At 37.1% G+C, this 24,664-nt stretch overlaps 1 protein-coding gene across 3 annotated transcripts in view; it reads right to left on the bottom strand.

The window, feature by feature from the left end:
* The window catches only part of Slc15a2 (solute carrier family 15 (oligopeptide transporter), member 2), a 33,948-nt gene extending 12,898 nt beyond the window's left edge, over positions 1–21,050 (bottom strand). Inside the window, exons 1-19 of one of the 3 annotated variants that reach the window (XM_013515099.1) lie at positions 20,787–21,049; positions 19,207–19,288; positions 18,944–19,031; positions 18,207–18,348; positions 16,007–16,099; positions 14,778–14,877; positions 13,507–13,597; positions 13,164–13,241; positions 7,702–7,784; positions 7,176–7,262; positions 6,915–7,004; positions 6,778–6,822; positions 5,754–5,786; positions 4,962–5,050; positions 3,756–3,837; positions 3,072–3,206; positions 2,519–2,683; positions 2,314–2,360; positions 102–212 (exon numbers count right to left, since the gene is read on the bottom strand). In XM_013515099.1, coding sequence (XP_013370553.1) covers positions 102–212; positions 2,314–2,360; positions 2,519–2,683; positions 3,072–3,206; positions 3,756–3,837; positions 4,962–5,050; positions 5,754–5,786; positions 6,778–6,822; positions 6,915–7,004; positions 7,176–7,262; positions 7,702–7,784; positions 13,164–13,241; positions 13,507–13,597; positions 14,778–14,877; positions 16,007–16,099; positions 18,207–18,348; positions 18,944–19,031; positions 19,207–19,288; positions 20,787–20,872 — 1,727 coding nt within the window. In that variant the 5' untranslated portion in view covers positions 20,873–21,049. Of the gene's footprint in view, positions 1–101; positions 213–2,313; positions 2,361–2,518; positions 2,684–3,071; positions 3,207–3,755; positions 3,838–4,961; positions 5,051–5,753; positions 5,787–6,777; positions 6,823–6,914; positions 7,005–7,175; positions 7,263–7,701; positions 7,785–13,163; positions 13,242–13,506; positions 13,598–14,777; positions 14,878–16,006; positions 16,100–18,206; positions 18,349–18,943; positions 19,032–19,206; positions 19,289–20,786 lie in introns of all 3 variants that reach the window. The other 2 variants (XM_005386496.2, XM_013515100.1) reach the window with 2 other exon arrangements.
* Positions 21,051–24,664: the final 3,614 nt, after the last annotated feature.

Here is a 24,664-nt window from a genome sequence, read left to right as displayed (position 1 = left end):
TATATATATAGAAATATACAATCTCCTACCTATATACAAAGACAGCATTTAAAAAGCAATTGCTGATAAAAGTAAAATGTCCACAGGGGCAATGCTCTTACTCTCCTCTTGGGATGGTCCTGTAAGCAGACACACCATAGTCTTTATCAACAGTGATGGGGCCATCTGTACCCAGGGAGATGGTCACATCTTTGTGCAAAGTGTTAATAAACCTGAGGTAGAGAAGTTAGTTACATATTAGACAAACACACCCAAAAGGGACACGTGATAAAAGTGGGAGTTGAACTCGTACTAGGTAAGTGTTCTACCCCTTAGCTATCTCCATACCCTCCTCCCCTTTTGCATGGAAGATTAAACCCAAGACCTTCACACTGGGCTACATCTGTGATCCTTCTAAAGTACTTTATTTTGAGACAGGGTCTCACTAAGTCACTACATGGCTGGGTTTGAGTTTACAGTCCTCCCACCTCAGCCTCCCAGAGTGCTAGGATTATAGGCAGGTGCCACCACACCTACATTTTTTACAATTTTACTTTGACACAGCATCTCACTGAACTGCTCAGATTGACCTTAAACTTTCTATTTTCTTGCCACAAATTCCCAAACCACTAGAATTTCTGTGCTGCCCTATATAGCTGGTAGGGGCCTTTTGTTTTGTTTAACATTATAACCCCAGGACTGAGAATAATGGCTATCATGTAAAAGGTACATAATATCTAGTATCCTCCAGCTTTCTTTCTGGAGTATTCTTTATCTGTCATATCCTCACCAGATCTCAAGCTGTATAGATGCTATCATGATCACCCCTGACAAGTTGGGTTTCCTTTCTTTTCTTTTATTTTGGTACCAGGAATTGAACTCAGGACCTTGTGCTTCCCAGGCAGGCGCTTAGGCCACTGAGCTATATCCCCGGCCCTAGGTTTCCTTTTGAATTCAGTTCATATGCATCCATTTTCATTCCTTCATAATGATGAAATTAATCAAACCCAACTTTACTAAGTAAATAATAAAATTGTGTATAAAGATGTAATGACGTTTATATAAAACTGACATTTTGTCCCTTTACAGATGAAGTTTGACTTAACTCATACAAAGACTCATTCAGACTCTCAGTCTGTAGGAGGTTGTGACTACTCTTTGGGGTGTCCTCAGAAATCTTGGACCCTTCCAGAACCATCTTTCTAGTGTTCTAACGTAAGCACCTAGGTTATCTGCTCAGGATGGGCTTTGGAACATTTCTGTTTTGATAGTTTTTGCTTTAGTCCTTGGTTCAAGGATTAGAAGGGTGGTTCCCTCTAGAGTTCTAAATATTTACTTCTGGACTTTAAATCATCCTGTACTCACCTAGAAAGTACACTTTCTGCAAGCCTACAGAAAGTAAAAAATCAGTAGCAACTAACAAAAAGGAACCTATAGTCAGAATATTTGGTCATCAGACAGATCTTTTGTAAAACACTAATGGGTCAGTCAGTTATCTTTCTCTCAGAAGACAACTTGGAATTTAGGCCTCATTTCTGTTTTAAGCCATTAACTTTTCTGAAGCATAATCAAAAGCATGTTATAATGAATGTTCTACCCTTCAGTGGGATTTAGACTTTTCATTAAAGTGCTATTCTCAACCCCTTCTATCTTGGTGGCTGTAGACATTTGTATCTGTCCATTTTATATGTAATACCTGCCAAAGAAGGTAAGTGACCTCTTTGGACCTCCATCTCTGGATTATCCCTTGTTATTGGACAAGACTTTTAGCCTTACCTAAATTCTAAACCAAGTCTTTTGATTCTAGATATGAACTACACCGTGATGCCTCTACAGACCTATTATAGAAACTATACTTTAAATGGTAGATATCCATGTATGAAAAATTAAGGGAAAATTATTTGCTCACTTGTAAATTTCTCTCCAGTAAATAAAAAGTACTCAGTTACTTTCTTGGTTTTTTTGTTTGTTTTGTTTTCCTCCTTGCGGGAATCGAACTCATAACCTTGTGCTTGTCAGGCAGGCACTGTGCCGCTGAGCTAAATCCCCAACCTCCTCAGTTACTTTGTTGAGAGCAGGATTAATGAATGATGTTTTGAAGAAATTTTTGCAGTGGGGCACATAGGTTATCTTCAAATAGGAAAGAGCAAATCTATCTGCCTCTAACTGTCCTAAAAATTCCCTTCGTATGCAGGTGCCCCTGACATTCTAGGAGAGGTAATTCCTCTTCAAAATAAGTAAATTATGAGGCCTCTTCATCTGAAGCCCTAGAAATCAGAAGAGACCCAAGATGCAAGAAAACACAGTGGCTCAGGGTCTGCTTGACATCCAAACCTGACAGCTGTCATTCCATTGATTGTTTTGTTTTCTACATCCTTTACCTACAATAGAAGAAAGTAATAATCAGTAACAACTGACAAAAAGGAACTCATAATCAAATATTTGATCATCAGACAGATCATTGATAAGACACTAATGGGTCAGCCAATTATCTTGCTTTCAGATAACAACTTGGAACTTAGGCAGTCCCTCAACTTACCATTATGCTGGAGATATTTTTCCCATCTGCATGGAGGATCACAGTGTACCAGTTATTCTCCACTACAGAATGTTCAGTGTGGACAGATAGATTGTGGTACTTCAGATGGAAATGGAAATCCTGGCTTTTTGAATTCAGGTGCAGTTTGAAATAGTGTGTTGGTTTCTATAGAATGAAGTATCTGTTTCACTTTCTATCCCAGCTGGAGCATTACAATCTCATGGCATTTCAGGGTGAGTGATATGAGTAATTTAAAAAAAAAAAAAACTAGTTCTTTTATATCTAGGAATCTATCAGAGGAAATAATTAGAGCCATAGATAAAGATTTATGAATAAGGATATTTACTATAGGATCATGTATAATAATAAATACTTGAGTATCTATAAAAATGCTTAAATAGACTATAGGGTGGAATATTATATGGCCATTAAAACCATGTTATCAAAGCTTATCTAAGGACATGAGAAGTAGCTTATGAGAAAATGTCAATTAAAAAAAATCAATGCCAATATAACACATAAAGTTTCTAATTCATTCAGGCCCATACCTCACCTGAAAAGATTTGATGGGCTCTGCCAATAGAGAATTATTTCCATGCCCCAGCACTGTCACTTTCACCTCGTCATCTGCCAAGTTTAAAACTTGTAGGAAAATTTCTTGGGACCCTGGCTGAGGTGGGGCCATTCCCTTAGGACAGATAACATACATTAGAATCACCAATAAATAACCCTTAAGATACAATGAGAACACACACCTTACTCCTGTCCTTCACAGCATAGCCTATCTAGCCAAGAGGACACAGTTTTCTCTCACTAATGAACTAAAGGCAGTTTAGAAGGGAAACACAAAGTCAGTGTAGCAAGCACTAATGTCAGGTAATGAACTCATGCTTTTTGACTCATTCCCCAATATTGGTTATTTGGCTGCCAAAAGGAATCTGTTCAAATATCTAGAAAGACATTGTATGAGCCTGTATTCCTTAGACTGGATAATATCTAGGATGTTAGTGTTTGGAAATTCTTTGAAAATAACTTCTGCATCACTCAGGAGAGGAGTGGGCCTCATTTTGCTTTGCTGTTCTGCCCTGTATCTACTCATTTCTCATGCAAACTTGCTATGTATCTCCTATAAAACAGGTCCTGAGCTAGGTCCCAGGGAAACAAGATTGAACAAATCAGAATAATGACGAAGACATATGGCCCTGCCCTCCTGGAGCTTATGATTTACTGGACTCACATTTATTTTTATCTCCACAATAGCTGCAACTGCAAATGCCAGGCATGCTAGAATCATACCAACAGCCATCTTCCTAAGTGAGCTGCAGAGGTAAAGGAGAGACGGTCATATCCATTCTTTAGGCTCAAGAGTATAAAATCCAAATTCCTTAACCGATCACAGAAGACCTTTCCTCGTTTAATCCCAGTTATTTTTCAAAGTACTTCCTACAACTTCTTTTCATGTATCTTATTTCCCCTTTTACTTGAGTCACACGGAACTGATATTCTAATACACATTTTTCTACTGCTACCTTTGCTTACTGCTTTTTCTAGCCATCATAACATAACATAATACCAAAAGTAATAGCAATGCAGCCAGATTTGTTGAGCATTTACCGTACACCAGGTGTTGTACATACTTTAACCATTTTTCTCTTCAGTAGTGTTTGTTGACCTTGGCAGCAGGAAGGATTCTATTCCTTCTCTGTACTTCCCAGGCATCTCAATCTTCCCTTCTTAGAGCAATTAACATATATTATATGTGTAACAGTTACTCCAGCATGTGCTGTAACTTCCTTACCTTGAGAGAAAGGTCTGTGCTTGACTTACATATGTATAGCACTCGGTCCTGAACTCCCTAATATCTGTTCAATGAATGAGTAACTCACAAAAGGCCATTTGAAGGTGGTACAGTGGCCATGACTTTGTCATCACAATTAAATTGCTATTAAATTAGAATGAAAGGAAGTTTGAAACCCACCTCCACCAGACCTTATAAAGAATAAGTTCTATCTAGAATAGGGGCAAAGTAATAACTGGGAACAAGTCTATCTTTAGTCTTACCAGGTCCCCATTTGTTTCATAGAGACAAGCAGAAACTTAAAGGAATGAGTTGTTATTAAAGGTTTTGGATTTCCTGAAAGAGGGAACATTCGTGAAAAAAAAGCAGCAAGTTGGTTTAGCAGCCTAATCTTATATACCATACTTCTAACTTTTCAAAAAGTGTAGACATATTCCTTCAGCATCATACACTTAAGTACAGACTACTGGCTTTAACTTTCAATATCTAGATCTAATTCCCACTTTCCACTAGAAGAGGCAGTAGTTCCACAGGGGAAATTAGCAGCAGATAAATGATAAACCAAAACATTAAGCAGAAACATGTTGATAATGAATCTTTATCAAACTGGGCAAAGATTGAGACAGTTTGGAGTCATGAACTTACGAGAACTTGATTCCACATTTGGCGATCAGCCGATAAATGACAAGGTCAAACAATGGGATGAAGATAAGAACCAGAAAAGGATTTAGCACCTGTAACATCAGAGTAAAAAGGACTGGCCACAAGTGTTCTCTCATGAGCCTGAGCATGTGCGTTCATTTGCCCAGGTGTACTCTCTCACACTCACATACACTTTCACCTTTGTAAGTACAGATTGAGTCCACATTTCTCAGTCCCTTTATATCCAAGACTCTATTTCCCATGAACACTCCTGAGCTTCCAAGTATCCCAAGGGACTAGTTTCTTTCTGAGCCTGTTTTTCTTCTAATCATATTAGGAAGTCCTCTTTTCCGTGTTGCCTATCTTTACTTTCACAGCCCATGGGGGAAATGCAGCAGTCAGAAGAAAGCGAGGAAAGAAGAAAGAACTGGGGATTGGTGAATGAGCAGCTAAAAAAAGAACTAGAAGTTACGAATAAACAGATATTCTGACTTCACTGCTCACATAACGAAGTGTTAACACCTTACTGTGACAATGTTACTTTCACATAGAAAAAAATGCAATGCTTATACTTTACCTGGGGACTCAAATTCATTTCCCCTAGAGTTATACAGGAACTACTTATTTAAGAGAGGATGGAATGGAAGGTATAAGATTTAAAGAGAATGTTTTCATCTCTATACATAGCTTTCCTCAGCTATAGAAGGAGAAACACATCAGATCATGACCGATAATCTGGCAGCTAGAAGCACAGGAAAGAACTACACCCTCCCTCCCCATAGAGAAGTCTCCTACCTGCATCTGGTCAGGCTGAAGCACAAAAAAACCCTGAAATATTATAATAAGTTATCATTAGATGGTAGCAGAAGATCAGTCATCTTGGTAATTAGCAGGTAAGGAGCATATAAAAAGTCCATTAGGTCTTTACTTAAGGGACTTGGAGGATCTTACCTATAATGATATTTAGGGCTGAGAACAGATTTTGGGTGGCTTCTGGCTATGTTTGCTGAGGGCAGACAGGGCCTATGGGAGAATATTCTTTTTTGAGTACATATTGAGCATCCATTATCCAAAATGATTGAGACTTTGAAACATTTCATACAGAATGAAACATCTCAGGGAAGAGAGCCAAGTCTACAGACAAAATTTATTCTTGTTTTACATACACCTCAGAAGCATAGCCTGAAGATATTTTCATATAATATTTGGAATAATTTTGTGCATGAAACGGTTTCATGGTATGAAATTTTTCACTTGTGACATCATCCTGATTTTCAGAAAGGTTTGGATTTTGTAATAATTCCAGTCTGGGATCTTTGGATTAGTGATGCTCAACCTGTAGTATGTTTTCCTTAGCTTGAGAAAGAAGAGAGTTGGCTTTTTAAAAATTAATCTCTGCAACTATAGTTATAAGCAGTAATAATGAGGACAAGATGTTGTGGTTGGGCGATGACTTCCACTGACCCAAAATGCTTCTAAATGTGCTCTGCAGAGTCGACAAGAGAACCATCTCTTGATGATGTCTTAAGGGGAAAAAAAGTCACCATCCAAGTTCTATGTCATTTATTTGCTATCCTCTCAATATATCCTTCTATACATTTAAATGTTTCCCATCCTTCCATTCCTGGTTCTAAAGACAAGATTTTGGAGTTTTACTTCTAGACTAGTTTTTAAAAAATTGCCTATTAGTGCCTTAAGGCTAAATGCACCTCTGTAATGGTTTTAATTTAGTCTTTAGACAAAAACACAAATATATGAATTTTTCTTTAATATGGATGATAAAGATAATTGTCTTCTCAGAAAAACCTCTTCTACTTACCAAATCCCCATTCATCTTAGTGGCTTGTAGGGTCCATCGGGAGCCCTAGAGCAAGCAGATGCTATTATGAGAAATCTCTCTCCTATGAAAGGAAAATAGCTGGATGCAGAGGTAGCTTTGAAAAGAACTACTCCTACCTGCTGATCCAAAAGGGCCCAGAACATGGGCAATGGGATGTAGAGGAACAGTATCCTGGTCAGTGCCTTCACATCCATAATGAGATGCTTCTGCAAGGAAGAAGAAAAAAGAGGTAGAATTGCCAGATGTTCCCAATATGGTTTTTCTTGCTTACAGCACAAGTGCAAAAGAACAGTAAGAGACGAGGTCGAATACACCAGAAAAAATTCAATTGGAAAGACTCCATAGAGCCACGAACAGTCTTTGTAGTTTCAACTTACCGGGTATTTCTCTGCTGCCCAGTCCAGCCAGTGCGGGCGCCTTGGAATGTTCTGAGAACGGTTCTTGAAGCGGTTGGAAATGGCAAACTAGGGCAGAGCACAGACATCAGGCAGGAGACAAACAGAAGCTGTCCTTCATATTTTCCAATTTACTACCCCTTCCCTCAGATGCACATACTTTCAGTGACTTACTCCAACTCTTTAATCTCATCAGACATTGAATTTCAGAATATTTGAGGTATATAATTTCATTTTTTCTTATTTCCAGTTTACATTATATAAACTACACATCACAAAAGTTTTGCCAATTTAAGAAAAATGTGGAAAATTGGAAGATGAAAAACATGGGTTTTTTTTTCTGAATGGGTAGGTAGAGGTATGGAGGAAGGTGAGTTGTCAGATGGCATGAAAGCAGAACAAGGATCACTGAGGATAATATATGCACACATTTGAAGAACCTCTCTCCTCATGTAGGATCTCTTTTCTTTTTATTGAAAAAGATAGGTAAAAAAATTCATGGACTCACCCCAACACATTTGATAACTTGAGCCACTACGTTTCCTTCAGGAGGTGGTTTCTTGTACATTTTGCTTCCCATTGCAAACACAACTGCAATTGATACACAAACAAGGTTCTTAGCTACTTATACATCTCATAAGGAGGGAACCTACTTATACTTCCTGATTTTGAAGTTTTAAAAATTATGGGAGCCAAGAGAAAATAAAAGGGTTAATTGTTAAGAGGCATCTGTTGAGACATTCATGGGATCACAGAAATGGGAGTCATCTTTGGCTTCTCATTCCACATTGTTCACTTCCATATCTGATGTGACCAACTTTCTTAGTTCTCTTTCTTCAGTCGATTTCTGTATGCCTCCTTTTTTCCATTACCACTGCCACTAACCTGTTTAGGACCTCACAGTTTCTACCTGGCACTATTAAAATGCTCATCTACTTATTTTTCATTCTCTAGTCTCTTTTTCTCTTAATGTGATGCCAAATTAAAACTTTCTAGTATATCTCCAACCCAAACATCTAGCAGAAAGTCTTTTCTAGATTTTTTATTATACTACAACCTATTGAAGGGTTATTTTATAAGTAAATTGTTAAGCACTTTATATATTTCAACTGGTTTAGCATATGTGTGTGTGTGTATATATATACATATATATATATATATCCTATCTCCATTGTATGTATGTGTGTGTGTATTTATTTATTTATTTTGAGACAGTGTCTTGCTATGTAGTTCAAGATGGTCCTGAATTCACTATGTAGCTCAGGCTGGCCTTGAACTCACAGCAATCCTCCTGCCTCAGCCTCCCAAGTGCTAAGATTACAGGCATGCACCACCACACCCAGTCTCTTATCTTTACTTTATACATTGAAAAATTGAAAGTTAAAGAAATTAAGTAACTTATACAAGATTACACAGCTTAAAATTGCCATAAATAGCATTTTTTACCAGAGGCTTATCTAACTCAAAAATCCATGCTATTAGCCACTATAAAGCATCTCCATCAATCATTACAACATGACACAGTGTACTTGATACTGCTGTGGAAAAGACAAGACCTTGTCCTCAAAGTAATGCACTTTAACTACTATTTCCCGTCTTATGTTTCACTATTCTTCTTTAGGTGCTTTATGCTCTAATCACTACTCATCCTTTCCACCGAAAATCGTATTCTGTGCTATTTCTGTTCTTACAATAATTCTGTTTCCCGTATTCACATCTTTATCTCTTATTGTTCCTTTTACTTTCCAAGTTAGTGGCAATGAGTTAGTATTTTATAATTATAAAACAGCATTCATTCTCTATAACAGCCTTCTTATTGTTGAAAGAAAGATTTTATGAAATAATGATAATCCTGGGAATCAAGTGGGCAGATAAAGAGATATTTAGATGAAAGGAAATTATTTTTTATGAGAAATAAACTGCTTCTGAAATTAAGAATGATCCTATGGAACTGGACCCCTCCAGAACGCTGGTTGCAATAGTGGCAATGAAGTGATAAAAGGAAGACATGATCAACTGAGGAATGGATAAAAAAGATGTGTTTGTTTACACAATGGAGTATTACTTAGCTATAAAGAGAGATAAACTCGAGGCTTTTGTAGGTAAATGGATGAAATTAGAGACCATACTCCTAAGTGAAATAAATCAGACCTGCATATGTAAACACCATATTGTTTCCCTAGAGTAAGAACCTGAAAGAGTAAATAAAATCTGAAAGGTACATTAGCTATTGTGAAAGAGAAAGATACTACTCAAAAGGAAAGAACAACTGGGATGAGAGAAAGGAGGAAAGAAAGAAAGAAAGAAAGAAAGAAAGAAAGAAAGAAAGAAAGAAAGAAAGAAAAAATATATGTGTATACACAAGATAGGTAAGATAATCACACTTCTCATTTCTATTGTTTTATTGAAAGGAACAGTTAATGTTTGATCAATCTTGCATACCTGTATCTGGTAATCTGAGCAACTTCCCTGAAGGTAACAATATGTAATCCAACAACCATTGTTAATTTCCTATCATCTTGTTTTGAAATTCTGTATCATTTTTATTGTTTTTTGTGTTGTTTGGCTTTTGTCTTTGTTTTTGTTATTTTGTTTTTGTTCTTTTCTCTTCAAAATAAAAAAAAGGAAGATGTGATAAACTTGACAAGTCACTTAAATTTTACGCCACTTAACTAAAGAAGATGAGTAGAAAATAACCCTCTCCACCTCCTAGTAGATGATGTAGTCTCTTCACAATGAAAACAGAAGGCTTCAAATGGAAACTTCAACTTCCGGCCACCAAATCTTTAATTTTGCATTCACACCCATCCTCTCCTTCTTCCAATTAGGTAAAGATGTTTCTTCTCTTGTCCAAAACTAATTTTTCCATGTGTGCTTTTACACTAATTATACTGTCTTTTTTGCATCCTCAACTCTTTCTTCCTAAAAATATTCGTGCAGAATATACCAATGTTGCTTAAATCCATGTTACATTCTAGCTACAAATACTGTTTTCCATTTCTTATTTCTTATTCACTTTCCAATTTATTCCATGTAGTACTCACCCTCCACCAATCTTCCATAACTGATGTTATGATTTAAATCTAAAATGTTCCCCCAACGATGTGTTCAGAGGTGGGGCTTGTGGGAAATGACTGACTGGATCATGAGGCCCCTAACTTCATCAGCGGATTAATTCATTCTTTAGATCATAATTTGGTGGCATTATTGCCACAACATGAAAACATTGGTGGTAATGAAAACATTGGAAATGGGGCCTGGTTGGAGGGAACAGGTCATGAGGGCATAATCCAGGGGACTATAGGCCCTATACCTCTGGGTCTTTCCCTTTCTCTCTGCTTCCTGGCTGTCGTAGGGTGAGAAGCTTTCCTCTGAAACACTCTTCCTCCATGATGTTCTGCCTTACTTCAGATCCACAGCAATGGAACCAGCCAACCATGGGCTGAAACCTCTGGAATTATGAGCTGAAATAAATCCTTCTCCCTTTAAGTTGTTCTTCTCAGGTATTTTGCCACATCATCGCAAAACTAACACAACTGACATCACCATGTCAATGACATCTTTGCTGCTATATTTAATGAACATATTCACCCTTAGTTCAGTTCCTACTCAGTAACATTTGTCCAAATGAGTTCCTTCTTAAAACCTTTTTGGTATCTAAGATAGCACTAATGCCACTTGGGTTTTCCCTCCTAAGTTTCTTTTTTTGGGGGTTCCTTTAAGTGCCAGTGTTCCTTAGGGTTTGGTTCTAAGTCTTCTTTTACCTTACTCCTATTATCTTAGTTATCTATGTTTAAGGTTTAATGTCTACCCATGTACTCTATGGCTGCAGCCCAAACAATCTCTTAATGTCCTGAATTGGCTATTTCTAAATAATTATTTGGTGATTATAATGAAATGTTCAAACAACATGTAAAATGTCCACAACCAAATTTATCAATATTTCCCAAACTTGTTCTCTGTCACTATCTCAGTTAATGATCCCACTGTCTACCTAGACATTTACATTAGAACCCTGCATGCAACACAGATACCTTCTCCCTCATTTCATATATCTAATCATATGAAGGTTGTTAGTTCTACCAGGACAAGGTGAGTTGAGTGAGGTGCTCAATTTAAAGGTACTCAAATAAAATTTAAAGGAATGATAGAAAATGCAATAATCAAAATAAATATTACCTTTGCCTTACCCTAAACCCAATCCTTTCTCCACGTTATATTGACATCTTTGAAAAATGAAAATTCAATGATCATTTTCTGTTCAAAACATTTTGTAGATCTCCACCTCCTCACAGTGAAGTTGTAGTTCCTTAATGGCTTAAAAGACATTTCCTTGTCTTGTTTATACCAATTTTTCTTTATCTTTCTCATTTATGCTCCAGGTAATCTGAATTCCTTGAAGGTCATGAACATGTCGTACTATCTCGCACCTCCTCGCCTTAATACTTTGTCCTCTTTCTGCATCACTTATAATCCTTTCTTTAATGAACTGCTATTCACGCTTGACGTCTCACCTTAGAAGTCAGTTCTTTAGGAAAATCTTTTACAACCCTCAAGTTGTTGTTACTGTTGTTGTTTTGGTTTTGGGGACAAGGTCTCACTAGCTAGTTCAGGCTGGCCTTAAGTTCACGAGATAGCCCAGACTAGCCTTGAACTCACAGTGGTCCCCCTGCCTCAGGCTCCTGAGTGTTTGGATTAGAGGCATGTGCCACCGTGTCTGGAAACGTCCCTCACAGTCTTAATCACCTTTCTATAAACTCCCATAGTTTTCTCTATATTTCCCAGTTGTGACATAGGCCGTGCTATATTTTAAATTCCTTTTCACTCGTCTGTCTTCCCCGTTTTACTCTTATGTTCTTTGAGAATATGAACTCTGCAGCTATCTAATTCTTCAGTGGGGACTCAATACCTAACACAGAATCTGTCCCATAACAGACATAATAATAGCACTTAACAATTCATAATTTATAAAACATTTCATTTATAGCATTTTGTTTGGGCTTCATAATTATTTTGATAGATAAATACCACTACTGTGCAATGATATGGAGAAGGAGGTGTAAACTACTCAGTGGAAAACCAAGAAAATATTTGGAAAAACATTCAGTATAGAAAGGAGAAGGAAGCAGGGACTGTACTATAGCTCTTCTCATCCCCTGTAGAAAGTAATCAGCCTGAATAGTGAGTCTCTGGGCGCCTTCCTCTTTTGAACTCTTTATGTGTTTAGACTGGACATCTTCCAGAGAGGCGTCACCCTAAGGCTCAGAGTGAGAGCAAGTTTCCAGGCCAATGATTAGAAACAATTACATCCAAATTTCTCCTTAGGCTGCCTAAACTATGCAACCCCACACATCCCCCTTTTCTTCCAGGACTGGGTTCTCAGGGCTGGTAAAAAGAATTCCACTTGATCTACATTTATACCTACTTACCCAACTCCTCTTACTCTCTTTGTTCAAAGGCAAACTCTTTGAGAGCATTGTAGAGCAAAGTGGAAATAGCTAAACGTAGAACTGCTTTATAAAAGGCCCAGAGAATCAAAAATGTCTTCTAATTATCAAATAAATAAGCAGCAGATGATGTAAACTAATTTAGGGGAAGATTAATTACTTTCCTTCTTACTTTAGTAAAGAGCAGTGTGCTTCAAACTTTACTACAGTACATTGGAATCACTGGTGATAATTTAAAAATTATAGTGCCTAACCCCTCACCTGTCCTGCGTGTGGCCCAGAGACTAATCTTTAAGCTCCTCAAGAAACTTTTAATAGGTGTATAATTAGGGGTACTTCTTTAAAGATTTTTGACTTAATAGTTTCTCTTCAAATCCAAGGGGGAAACCCCTAAAATAACACCTCAGAGTTACTGTGAAGATTGTACAAAGCAGTTTAAGCAAAACAATTACATGATACTCTCTTTGTGGCTTTCTTTGATGCTCTCTGTGATTGTTACTTTCCTTTGCCCCACTGTACTTACCAAGCGCTATTACCATGAGCAATCCTGGAACTCCAAAAGCCAGTGCATAGCAGTCTTCCCCAAAACACTGCACATCTCCTAAAGAAAGTGAGGAGGGGATAACTTTGAATCTTGAACCTTTGCTATTCAAGGTATTCAAGATCAGATTCTTGATGTAGGCATAACCATCCTCTGTTCTTCTGTCACTGAATCCATAATCCTTCTTTTAGGACAGACAAAATGAAGTTCTCACAGATTTCCAAGCTCTTATAAAAGGAGAAGGTGGACTGCAGGAAAGCTGGAACAGATTTTTAGCTGGCTAGAGTACAGCCTTAGAGAGGACCCCATAGGAAACGATCCTAACCTCTCAGCATGGGTGTGATAAATGTAGAAATCAAACTTCCCGCATTGATGGAGAGGTAGAAGACTGAGAAGTATCTAGTTCGTTCCTCTGCCTGAAACAAACAGGATAAATCATTAGTGCAATGTGCTTCCCAGCTCCATTCCTACGTCATATTCAGAGTCAGAGGGAAGTACACACAGAGAGGCAGAATATATATATTTCCTCTATGGTGGGTATTTAATGGCTGTCTGACCCTAGACAAACATTTAGTCATCTTTTAATCTCCTGTATAGACAGCTTTAACATTCTTTTAACCCTTCATATGGGCAAAAATGATCATCTTTAATGCCACTATTGTGTCCTGTACATATCTGTCCCAATAATAATTTATTTGCACTAAAGGTTTCTTTCAGTAAGTCCTCAGTCTTTTGGGGGCAAAAAGCATATCTTACTGATTTCTATAGTCCCTGGTACCCAGCCTAGCAGCTGATATACATTAGAAACTCAGTGGATGTTTATTGACTATATTCATTAAATGGATGACTAAGTGAAATAATAGATTTTGTGGAGTATAATAGGAATAGGACAAGAACATAGGCTAGTGTAATGAGCTGTTGATCAAACAGGACAGTTCAACCAGTGCTTAACAGACATCTGCCAGAAAATATAAAAGGACATTAGCAGGTTTAGAAGTAGCTAGCAGAATCTTGGAGAGGGATTTGTCCGATTACTTGAAATATACTTGTAGGCCAGCTACTCAGTCATACAACTTTCAAGTGAATATGCTGTTGAGAAGTTATTATGTCTTTCTGTGCTTCATTTTAGCGCCTCAGATCCTTTCCTTACAGAGCAGCAAATCAGTCCTTCCCTGTGTTCAATTTACAATTTTATTATTTCTGCTTCTGCTTCCATTTAAACCTATTCCACTAATCTAATTTGTATAGTTCACTGAGCATAGAATCCCACTTGCCAAAGGTTGGTTATTGCTGCAAAGTCAGCAAGTAACGGTGATCTGTGGATCTTGGGATAGATAAATACTATAAAATAGTTCACACAGTCTGTGTGATAAGAGAAATATTTGAAAAAAGAATGCAGAAGGAAAATAGAAAGAGATAGCAGGCTGTGTGTCACAGGGTGGGAAAGAAAGAGGAGGAGGAGGAAGAGGAGGAAGAAGAAGAAAATAGGTTCTAATCAGTAAATTACATCAGTCTTGACAAATGGCTAAATGCCAAGTGACCCCTTTCGATACTGGCTATACATTTTTGGAAATACAGACATGAGAGGAATCTTACATGTTTTTCTTCAAACTGGTCTCCACCAAAAGCTGCTACACACGGTTTGATACCTCCTGTCCCCAGAGCTATTAGACTCAGGCCAATCAATGACAGGATTCTGAAACAGAGGGGTGAGAATGCTAAGGATGCTGACAGTTACACAACTGTATAGAGATGGAGTACAGAGCTGCAGAAGGGGAAGAACATATACAAAGGGGTAAACCTCTTCCATCACATTTCTGTCCTGCAGGCAAATTTCATTTGCCTTCACCCCAAGAAATACTCATGAGCTCTTTACATCTTTGTGATGTTTGAGCCTCTGCTAGAAAATACACATTGCATGGGCACAAAGATTTTGCACCTCGTACTCCTATTTACCCCTTACACACATCAGATGGAAATAGATGCTGAAAGGACTCCAAAGCTAACACCCTGATTCTCAGTCTTATTTTAGTCAAAGAGACACTTCAATAGACAGAGCTTATGAACTCTAATCCTATATAACCATAAAATAAGATGTTAAAATCCATCATAAAAATCCATCACTAACCATAAAATAAGATGTTAAAATCCATTATAATAAATAGAAGCAGTGTCAATGATTTTTATGGGACACCAATAAAGAAGTAGATATTGTTTCAATTAAAATCCCTAATTTATAGAATAAATACATATATAGACACATTATAACATGAAAACATCTGACCTGCCTTTTTAAGAACTGTTATCTTCTCTACTGACTGAATCAAAAGACAGAATCTATTAAATGCTTCTGGCACTACAAACACTGTTGATACCTTAAAAGTAAGGAGGGACAGCCACGGGAATATATGGAACTGTACATAAAGGGAAATATCCAGGCACTAAATAGGACCTGAAAAATACTGAACAATATAAGAAAACACAAATTCTTTTTCTCAATCCCTGCGGAAGTGCAGATTCATGGACGAACAGGAAAGGGAATATGGAGGATGTGAAGGGTTTATTTTTGAGCATATGAAGAGTTTTAATGAAGAGGATACTAACTAGGCAGTCTGCAAATGCTTAATTCATAAAAACAGTTGATCTCAGATAAGAAAATTCAACTGCTCATAAAACTTTTTTTCTTAACCAGCTTGGTAATAAAACAGTAACTGGAAAATAAAGGAGCAATGCTGGTAATGAAGTAGAAAATCTTTGTAATGAATACGATACACACCTGTCTAGTAGAAGAAAAGTGGCTCAATTGATTGCCTGATTTTACTCACGTGTGTGCCATTTTTCCCCCTAGTATTGGAATTGCACCCAAGGACTTTAACACGTGGCCGAGCACATACACCAGGGAGAGATAGATGATTGTCCTGTGGAGAAAGTTTAATCAGTCAGTCAGTCTGTGTATTACTCAGAGACTTGAGTCATATAGACTCAGGATTCAGGTGTTCTCAGTAAACAGAAGGAGAAGGGAGTGGAAGAGGAAACGATTAACTGAGAAATGCAAATAGTAGCAATAATAAATGAAGTAAGTAGACTATGAAAATGGAATATGATTCTTCACCTGTTTACGTGATGTAACATTTTTTTCAAGTTTTCTTCTCTTCTCAAATTACTCCTCCCCTTTCCTGCTCCATGGTATATATTACAGAGATGCAATAAGAACTAGGTGGGTTTCTAGCAAGAGTTGTGATGTTTTAAATTAGTAAAACCAACAGCAGGCAGGATACTTGGACCTGAGGTGTTTTTCTGAAAATATGTCTTTTGCTCTAGAAAGCAAGAGGGATGAAGGATAAACTCCAAGTAAAAAGGGATGGGTAACACAGATGACTTCTTTCTCTAAAAAAGCCCTGGAATAGAGAGAGGGTCATAGGGCTTCTAGGTTCAACCTGGGAAATTTGGACACTTGGGTAAATTGTTAGTGTCACCACAATTTCCTCATGGACAAGTTACCAAAGGTAAGAAAAATTGTTGGTAATAAAAATTATGCAGTGGTGGGAACTCTTCCTGTTAGATTGTTTTTCCAAGGAACCTGAATGGCAGGTAGAAAGTATAAGAGTAAGGAATTTCAATAAGACCATGTATAGAGATATACATACTGAAATATGGTACATTACACATATATACTCCTTATGTTTATATTCCTTACACTAGTGTTGCAATGAGCCTTGGGAATCATATAGTTTACATCTATGATTTCGAAGTATTTTGTACTAATATAAAGAATGGAATAAATTTTGCAGAAAGAGGTTAAAGATGCCAGAAATCTTAAAATGTAGATTTTTTAAATTTTAAATGTCTAATCTTCCTAGATTAGCTTTCAATAGAAGTGACTTCAAAGAGTATATACTGATGGATGCAGGTGGGAATTTGAATGACTAATAGAGATAGTTAGGGGAAGAGGAATGTTTTCCCAAAAGGCCTTGTGATATCTTCTAGAGAAAATTTCTCTTTGCTGAAATAAAAAGAACAAATAGAAAGGGAACAAAAAGAAACTGAAAAAGATCAGCTATTGTGAATCCAGAAGAGATGATCCATGCTGAAAGGATTTATTTCAGAGAGAAACAAACAAATAAAGGAGTCTTAGCTGGAGTGATAACTTCTGTATAGGAAAGTCAGATCTGTATCTAATTGTTGGTCTGAATGAATGAGAGATATGTAAGAGGTTTACATAAAAAATAGGCAAAAGCCAATGAAAGACTCAGAAAATAGTCTAGGTATGCAGGATGTAACAGGAAGTTGATATAAAAAAGGAAACTAAGTGTACTTTTAAACAAAAACTGTAGCTTATAATTTTTTTCCATTCTAGTCTATTTACTACTAAATTCTTAAATCTTAAAAAAACTGCACAGATTTCCACCCCCCAAAAACACACCCAGTTCCAGACCATAATGCACCTTTCTCTAAGGTCTGCACTCTGCTCTCTCTGTGTATGTGCTTCCTTCTTTCTGCCTAATAAACCTTTCAAATGGCTCACACTGTAATTCTTTCCTATGATGTATGTCAGCAAGACTTCAACCTAGCCCATGGGTGGGGCGAGTTAAGGTGCCCATCTCTTCACTGGGGGACATACTCGGACCCCAATGAGTAACATTAAGAAGATACAAAAGAAGTTAGAATGATTTATTCCAGAAGAGAGATGGAGAAATTATAAGAGCTATATTAAAGTGTCTAATTTGCTGGTGAGTAGCAATCTCAACCCTCACTGAGACCAAAATAACACTTGACTTTACTAAATGGAAGAATAAAATTACATTTGAGGGAAAAAAACCCTCTTGACTGAAAAAAATATGAACACATTGAACAAAGTGATAATAGAAAGAAATAGACACTTCATGCTAGCTATCAGTGTTAGACTCCTATATGCTGTTTACAACCTAAGTAAGTTCTTGCTTGAAGGTGAGAGATTAGAAATGTTAACTTTCTGTACGATGAATCTTTGAAACTTCTGGAGATGTAATCTCCTATCTTCCTTACTTGAATTTTCCCAACCATGAGTCGGCAATAGCTGCTCCCAGGATGGGAGTGAAATAACAGAGGCTGCTGAATGCATGATATACAGACGTGGAGGTGTCTTCACTCCAGTGCAGGAAATACAGGAAATACAGGGTCAGCACAGCTAAAATTGAAAAAAAAAAAAAAAAAAAAGGAGGCAAAACAAGACAAATGCATTAAAAGGATGCATGGAGATATATTTGATCTCTGGTCTGTGAAGGTGATTTTGGCCTCCCGCACTCCTGTCAGTGAAGTTACCTAAGGAGTAACTTCTAGGTAGCTGAAGCAGTGCCTGTGAGAAGTATAAGAGTAAATGGAGCTACACTGAACATACAATGTTCCTTCTTTCAGTCTCTTTGCACCCATAGCCTCCTCTAGGCCAATAATGAAATAGCATAATGTGTTCAATACCCTTTCCTCTTCCTTCCTGGTTAAAATATAGTACATAGATCTGAGGAAGAGGTATAAAGACTGGAACTCACATAATAACTTTTCTACTTCACACAGGTTGTGTTCTATCAGACCATTTTGATCTTGGCCAGCGTAAATTACTAAGTGAAATCCCATCAGGCATTTATTGGAGGTCTTGGCCAAAACAAAGGACCAATTTATATTAAGGCAGAAAGAGTGGATAAGGGAACCAAGTGCATTTAAGGAGACCAGGGTGCTACAAATATGGGGTGAGTGTGAGTGGAAAAGACTCTGGGACACAAAGTTACCTTTCATGCCATAGTAGGAAAAACGCTCACAGAATTCATTCACCACAATGAAGGCAATGCTCAATGGATAACTGGAGCCACAGATTTTCTATGCAAGAAAAAGACAATGGTTTAAGCATAAACTGTTTTCCTGTTTCAACCACTAGATTGCTCAAAATTTTATTTTAAATAGCCATGGTAGGTAATATAGAGCAATGGTTTCTACTCTATAAAATAGCTACTATCACACCAGAAGTGCTCACATTGCTGACTTAGAAGCTAACCTGAATATTACTTTGTTCTTCATTTAAGCGGGAACTGCTCAGACATCCTTTGATCCTAGACCCGCTCTTCTTCCCACAACAGCTAAATGAAAAGCCAAGGCTCTGGTTAGGAGAATAATCATGCTTATTGCTAAGAGAAGAATGAAGAACTGGTCTCCAAAGTACCTGATATCAAGAGTATTAGATTCTGGTGTTAGTGTTCTGCTTAGGTTCGAGGTAGGAAGTAACTCCTCTTGTCCCCAACTGCCTTGTTCACCATGTTGGGAGGAATCCTGGCAATATGATGGCCTGCCCTTCAGAGACTGCTGGAGCCAGGCACAGAACTCAGTATCAAAGAGAGAGATTCCTAAAGGTAAGCTGAATAGTCACACTGACTTTGAGCAGATGATCTGAAATCTTATCAAATTAAATGTCCACTCTTTCTACTAAAGATATTCTATAACATTTTCATGATAACCCTACTGGACATTAGAAAAACCATGTTATTTCATGTAGTATATCAGTGAGAATATAAAGGATATCACATTTTATTTCAAATCCCTACTCATTACCATAGCTCAACTAATGTGGGCAGTGGAATGGAGATATCAGTCCTTGAGATTGTAATGTGAAATTTTATGAGTTTTATATTGCCTCTTAGTTCATAAGATATGAAGTATGTTTGTGTGTGTGTATGTGTGTGTGTGTTGAGAGAGAGAGAGAGAGAGAGAGAGAGAGAGAGAGAGAAAGCATCTTTAAATTCTTTGGGAACAGAAGAGATAGAATTAACTAAATAGATATTACAAATATAAGTTAATGCATGATAATAACCTGCTTGCAAACACAGTGGACTTCTTACCTTCCCAGCTCATAGCTTGAGAACTATGCAGTGTACAGTGTAGTTAACATACTGTCACTAACAGCGTAACACTGTCATGTCACCATGCCTCCTTGTATCTCAGTTCTGTTATTATTCCCAGAAAATGAGAGTTAGTAGTTTTTCTTAGTTCATAGCAAGAACTCATCAAATGTAGACTATTACTACTAAAGTCTCTCTATAGGATTTTGATAGAGGGACTGAATGAAATAATAAATTTGGAAATGCTTTAACAAGTATGTAATGTAAAACGTTATGTGCTATTTCTCTTTCCTATCTCCTACTACAAACTGAGAACACTTAGTAACAGAGATTGAACCTATTCTAAAACTCCTGATAGTATCCAGAAGGTTCTGTACACAGGGGGAACGAAAGGCTGTGTAAAAAAGGAACAATCACACACAGTTCTCCGGGCAGAAATGCTTGCCAAATTTCCCTGGATATTCTACTTGCTTTTCTTTCCCTGACAAACTCAGAATATGCAGTGAAATCCACAGCAAAGCCCTGAATCCCAGCTGAGGAACTCTGATTCCCTCTTCCTTCCGCTTCCTCTGCTAAGTAAAACAAACTTCTGTTTAGATTTTGTTTTCAGGTAAATTTGAACTGCATGAGAGAATAATTTTTATACCCAAATGCAGCTCAGCATGAAGTTCTGGAAGCCAAGGAGGAACGACAAGAAAACAAGGTATTACTGTCAGAAGCAGAACTCAATTGCGGGACTCACCGGAGGTGACTGCTTAGGAGGGCTGGGAGGTCTAGGCGGTACCTCTTCAGTGCAAACAGGTGAAAAAAGAGTCTCCTTGGACTCATTTTTCTGGAAAGGATTCATGGCTGGCTTCTTACTCTCTTTCTCCTCAAGCATTTGGCTTCAGTAGGCAGTTAGGACAGTTGCCAGCCTACAGTGAAAAGGGGGACTGGGAGGAGGAGCGGTGGCGACAGCAACTAGGTTTAACCCTGTGCTGGTCAGTTTTAGTAGCTGCTTACTCAGATCAAACCTGGAGGGTTTAGGAAAAGAAAGGGTGGTGCACAAAAGAATGATTATGTAAAAGGTAAAGCATGAGGAAGTCAAAACAATCTGTCCCAAGTTATGAGATGGGATGAAACAATGCCAGAGAAAAATGGGAATCTTTAAGAAAAATTAACTTTGCAAATGTATATAGGATACTTAAGAATGCAAGATCTTGAGCACAGGCAAAAAAACTCATTTCAGATGTCAATAGCTACTATTTATTGGACACCTGTTTTACAAGGTTAATATATATATGAATTACACACACATTATATGTATTTATAAGCTATATATTTACTTATTCTAACCCTTACTACTATCTCTGTTTTCCAAAAACTAAATGTTCCAAGAGATTAAATAACTAGCCCCAAATCAAATGGCCAGATAGCAGATCTGAAAAGTACAGATTAGTATCAGCAACTAGTTTGGCCATTATTCAGGTATGGAAACTATGTAAGTGGAAATGTAGGAATTTAGGGAAGTTGAAATGCTTTGAAGAGGGAAAGTCATCACAAAACTGAATTTGAAAGACAAGAAAGGTGTTTATTTTGGTTTTCTTCATCATTAAGCTCAGCTAGAAAGATCCTATAAGCAATTTAAAAGGTAGGGCTCAAGAAAAGCGTTGGTGATGTATATTTGAGAAATACTATTTCCCTTTGCTAAAGTCATTCTTTGTGTTTCATTTTCTTTTTTCACTTCATGGTAATTCAATCCATCTTTTCATTTAAAGCAAAATTTAATTTGTGCAAAAATGATCAATGAAGTGATTTTCTGGGTACTGTTGCAAACATTTTCTTAATTTGTAGTGAATGAGGTCCATAATGACCCCAGATTACCATAGTTAGTCCTATCAGAAGAGGAACACGAATAAGCATGATAACCCTAGATGGATTTTATACTGTTATTTTTGCTAAGTCAAAGAGAGAAGACAAGAACAAAATAATGTGTTGTCAATCAAAAGAAAAAGGAGAAGAATGGCCGACATCCACAAAGACGAAACTGTGCAGAGGTCAGGCAACACTAGAATGTATTATTTTATTTGAGAATGCAAGAGAGGACATTGCATGACTCCATCCCTTGCAAAATTCTTACATTATCTATCTGACTACTTTATCAACACATAAAGCCTTTTCTTCCCTAAACTTTAACTCAGATTTTGACCATGTTTTCTCAGCTTCTCTCACCCTCATTTCTTCTCTCTCACCAACCTTTACCCAAAGAATAATCCAGCTTCATTTCTGACCGCAGCATTAATGATTAATCTGTAATTACTCTTCTAGGAAATATTTCCTTTTCTGACTTATTTTGTTTAATGACTCTGAATGCAAAATAAAAAACAGAAGTTGCTAGTCAAGCTAACTAGTAAGACCCAGACGCTTATGTCAGTGGTTTCTCTGGTACTGGCCTTGTACCTCTTGGCACGTGACCTGGCACAGCAGATGGCATAGGACATGTATACAATGCAACATCCATTTGTACTCACAAACACCTCAAATGCCAAACTTCAGAGTATAGACATTGATTTTCTAACCTTCTTTTGTTTATTTGAAATTCTTTTGATTATGGCAATAGAATGACAGTACTCACAGAATCAAATAATATCAGCAATAAAAGGGATCCTAATTTTGTTTTATGTAAACAAACTTTACTGATAAGAATAATTTGAAGTAAAGCCTTTCCCTTGACAGTTCTGATTGAATGTATCTCAGCAGGGATCTAATAACCTGTATTTTTAAAATTAATGTTATGGTACATTTTAGATATATATAATGATCACATTCATTAGAGGAAGTTTATACCTGTACATGATGTTTCTTGATTCTTCTTTTTCCCTGAGCCCTTCTCCTCCCTTCAACCCTTCTTCCCTTCCTTATTATTATTATATGTGCTGCCAAAGCGAGCACTTCCTGTCCTTATTTACCAAAGCTGTTTCCATTTTCTTCCTTCTATTCTTTTTTTTACAGCGTGGACACATATCGTTTCTATACAGTGCAAATATTTTCTTATACTTTGTAAGATTGTGTGTGTGTGTGTGTTATATGAACTGAGAATTAAACCCAGGGCCTTGCGGGTTTATGCAAGGAGTCTACTCCTTGCATTTATACTATGCAAGGAGTTTACAGTCAGGTACATCCCCAACCCTCTTTTCAATATCAGTAATATTCTTTTTTCTCTTTTCCCTTCCTTTCCCTTTCCCCATCCCTTGTTCCTCTTCCCATTTGAATATTTCCTTTTGAATATCCCCAAAATCGGTAACAAAAGGGTGAATAAGTGAATAGAAAAGAGTTCAAATGATGTGAACAGATATTTCACAAAGAGGATATCCAAATAGCCAATAAATCTACAAACAGGTTAGCAGCTATATGGATCGATATAGATTATTTAACTAGTTTTCAATTGATGTATATTCAGATTTCATCTTTTGCTACTATTAATAATACTACAATAATAATATGGCACATAAGTTAAATTTCTTTGTAAGATAAACTTGGAGAAGTGAAACTGGTGAGTCCAAAGTAGATGCTTTTATAAGCTTTGAAACTGCCAATAATTTTCTTGCCCTTTTTCTCTTACGTTAAAATGTTTTATTTTATTAGTACATGTTTGCAATTCAGGCAGTTTACAGTCATCTTGGGGAGTGGTTACAGAGCTTGTTCTTTTATTTATTAATCCCTTTCCCCTTCCTTTTCCCTCCTCCCTCCATCCTCAGGTTCCTCTACTCGCTTTGTATCTGTTAATATTATTTGTCTTAGCTCATGTTATGGCATGTAGTGCTTACATTAATTGGGAATATTAGGTTCCTGTACATGGCACATTTTTATTCCTCTTATTTCCCCTTTCCCTCCTCCTCACCCTTTGCCCTGATTCCCTTGGACCACTTCTCTAATGCTAGAGCTCCATCCTCTGTCCCTTTCTATCCTTTATTATTTTCTTTGTACTTTGTCTCACTCAAATGAGAAATACCATATGGTATTTAAGTTTATATGTCTGGTTTATTTTGCTGAACACTATATTTTCCAGGTGCATCCATTTAACTAAAAATGTCTCAAATGTGTAATTCTTTATAACTGAGTAGTATTCCATTATATATGGGTACCACACTTTCTTTATCCAATTGTCTGTTGATGGGTATACAGGCTGATTTCAGGATTTAGCTATTATGAATTTTGCTTCTATAAACATTGGTCTGCATGTATCACTGCAGCATGGTGACTTAAGCTCTTTGGGAAAGATACCTAGAAGGGAGATAGCTGGGTCATATGAGATTTCTAATTTCAGTTCTTTGGGAAGTCTCCATAGTTATTTTCATATTACTTATACTAGTTTGCATTCCTACCTAGCAGGATAGTTCTTTTCTCAGCACAGCCATGCCAGCATTTGTTATTGTTTGATTTTATAATGATTGCTATTCTTTCCAGAGTAAGATGCAATCTTAGTGTTGTTTTAATTAGCATTTCTTTAATGGGCAGAGATGTTGAATATTTTTCCATATATTTGTTGATCATTTGTATTTCTTCCTCTGTGAAATGTCTTTTCATTTTTCTAGCCCATTTCTTGATAGGGTCTTTAATTTAGGCGGTTTAGTTTTTTTT

The sequence above is a fragment of the Chinchilla lanigera genome, unplaced genomic scaffold (assembly GCF_000276665.1).
Source record: "Chinchilla lanigera isolate Chin_1 unplaced genomic scaffold, ChiLan1.0 scaffold00026, whole genome shotgun sequence".
Taxonomy (NCBI): Eukaryota; Metazoa; Chordata; class Mammalia; order Rodentia; family Chinchillidae; genus Chinchilla; species Chinchilla lanigera.
The sequence above is the reverse complement of the archived record's forward strand: the minus strand, read 5'-3'. Positions and strand labels throughout refer to the sequence as shown.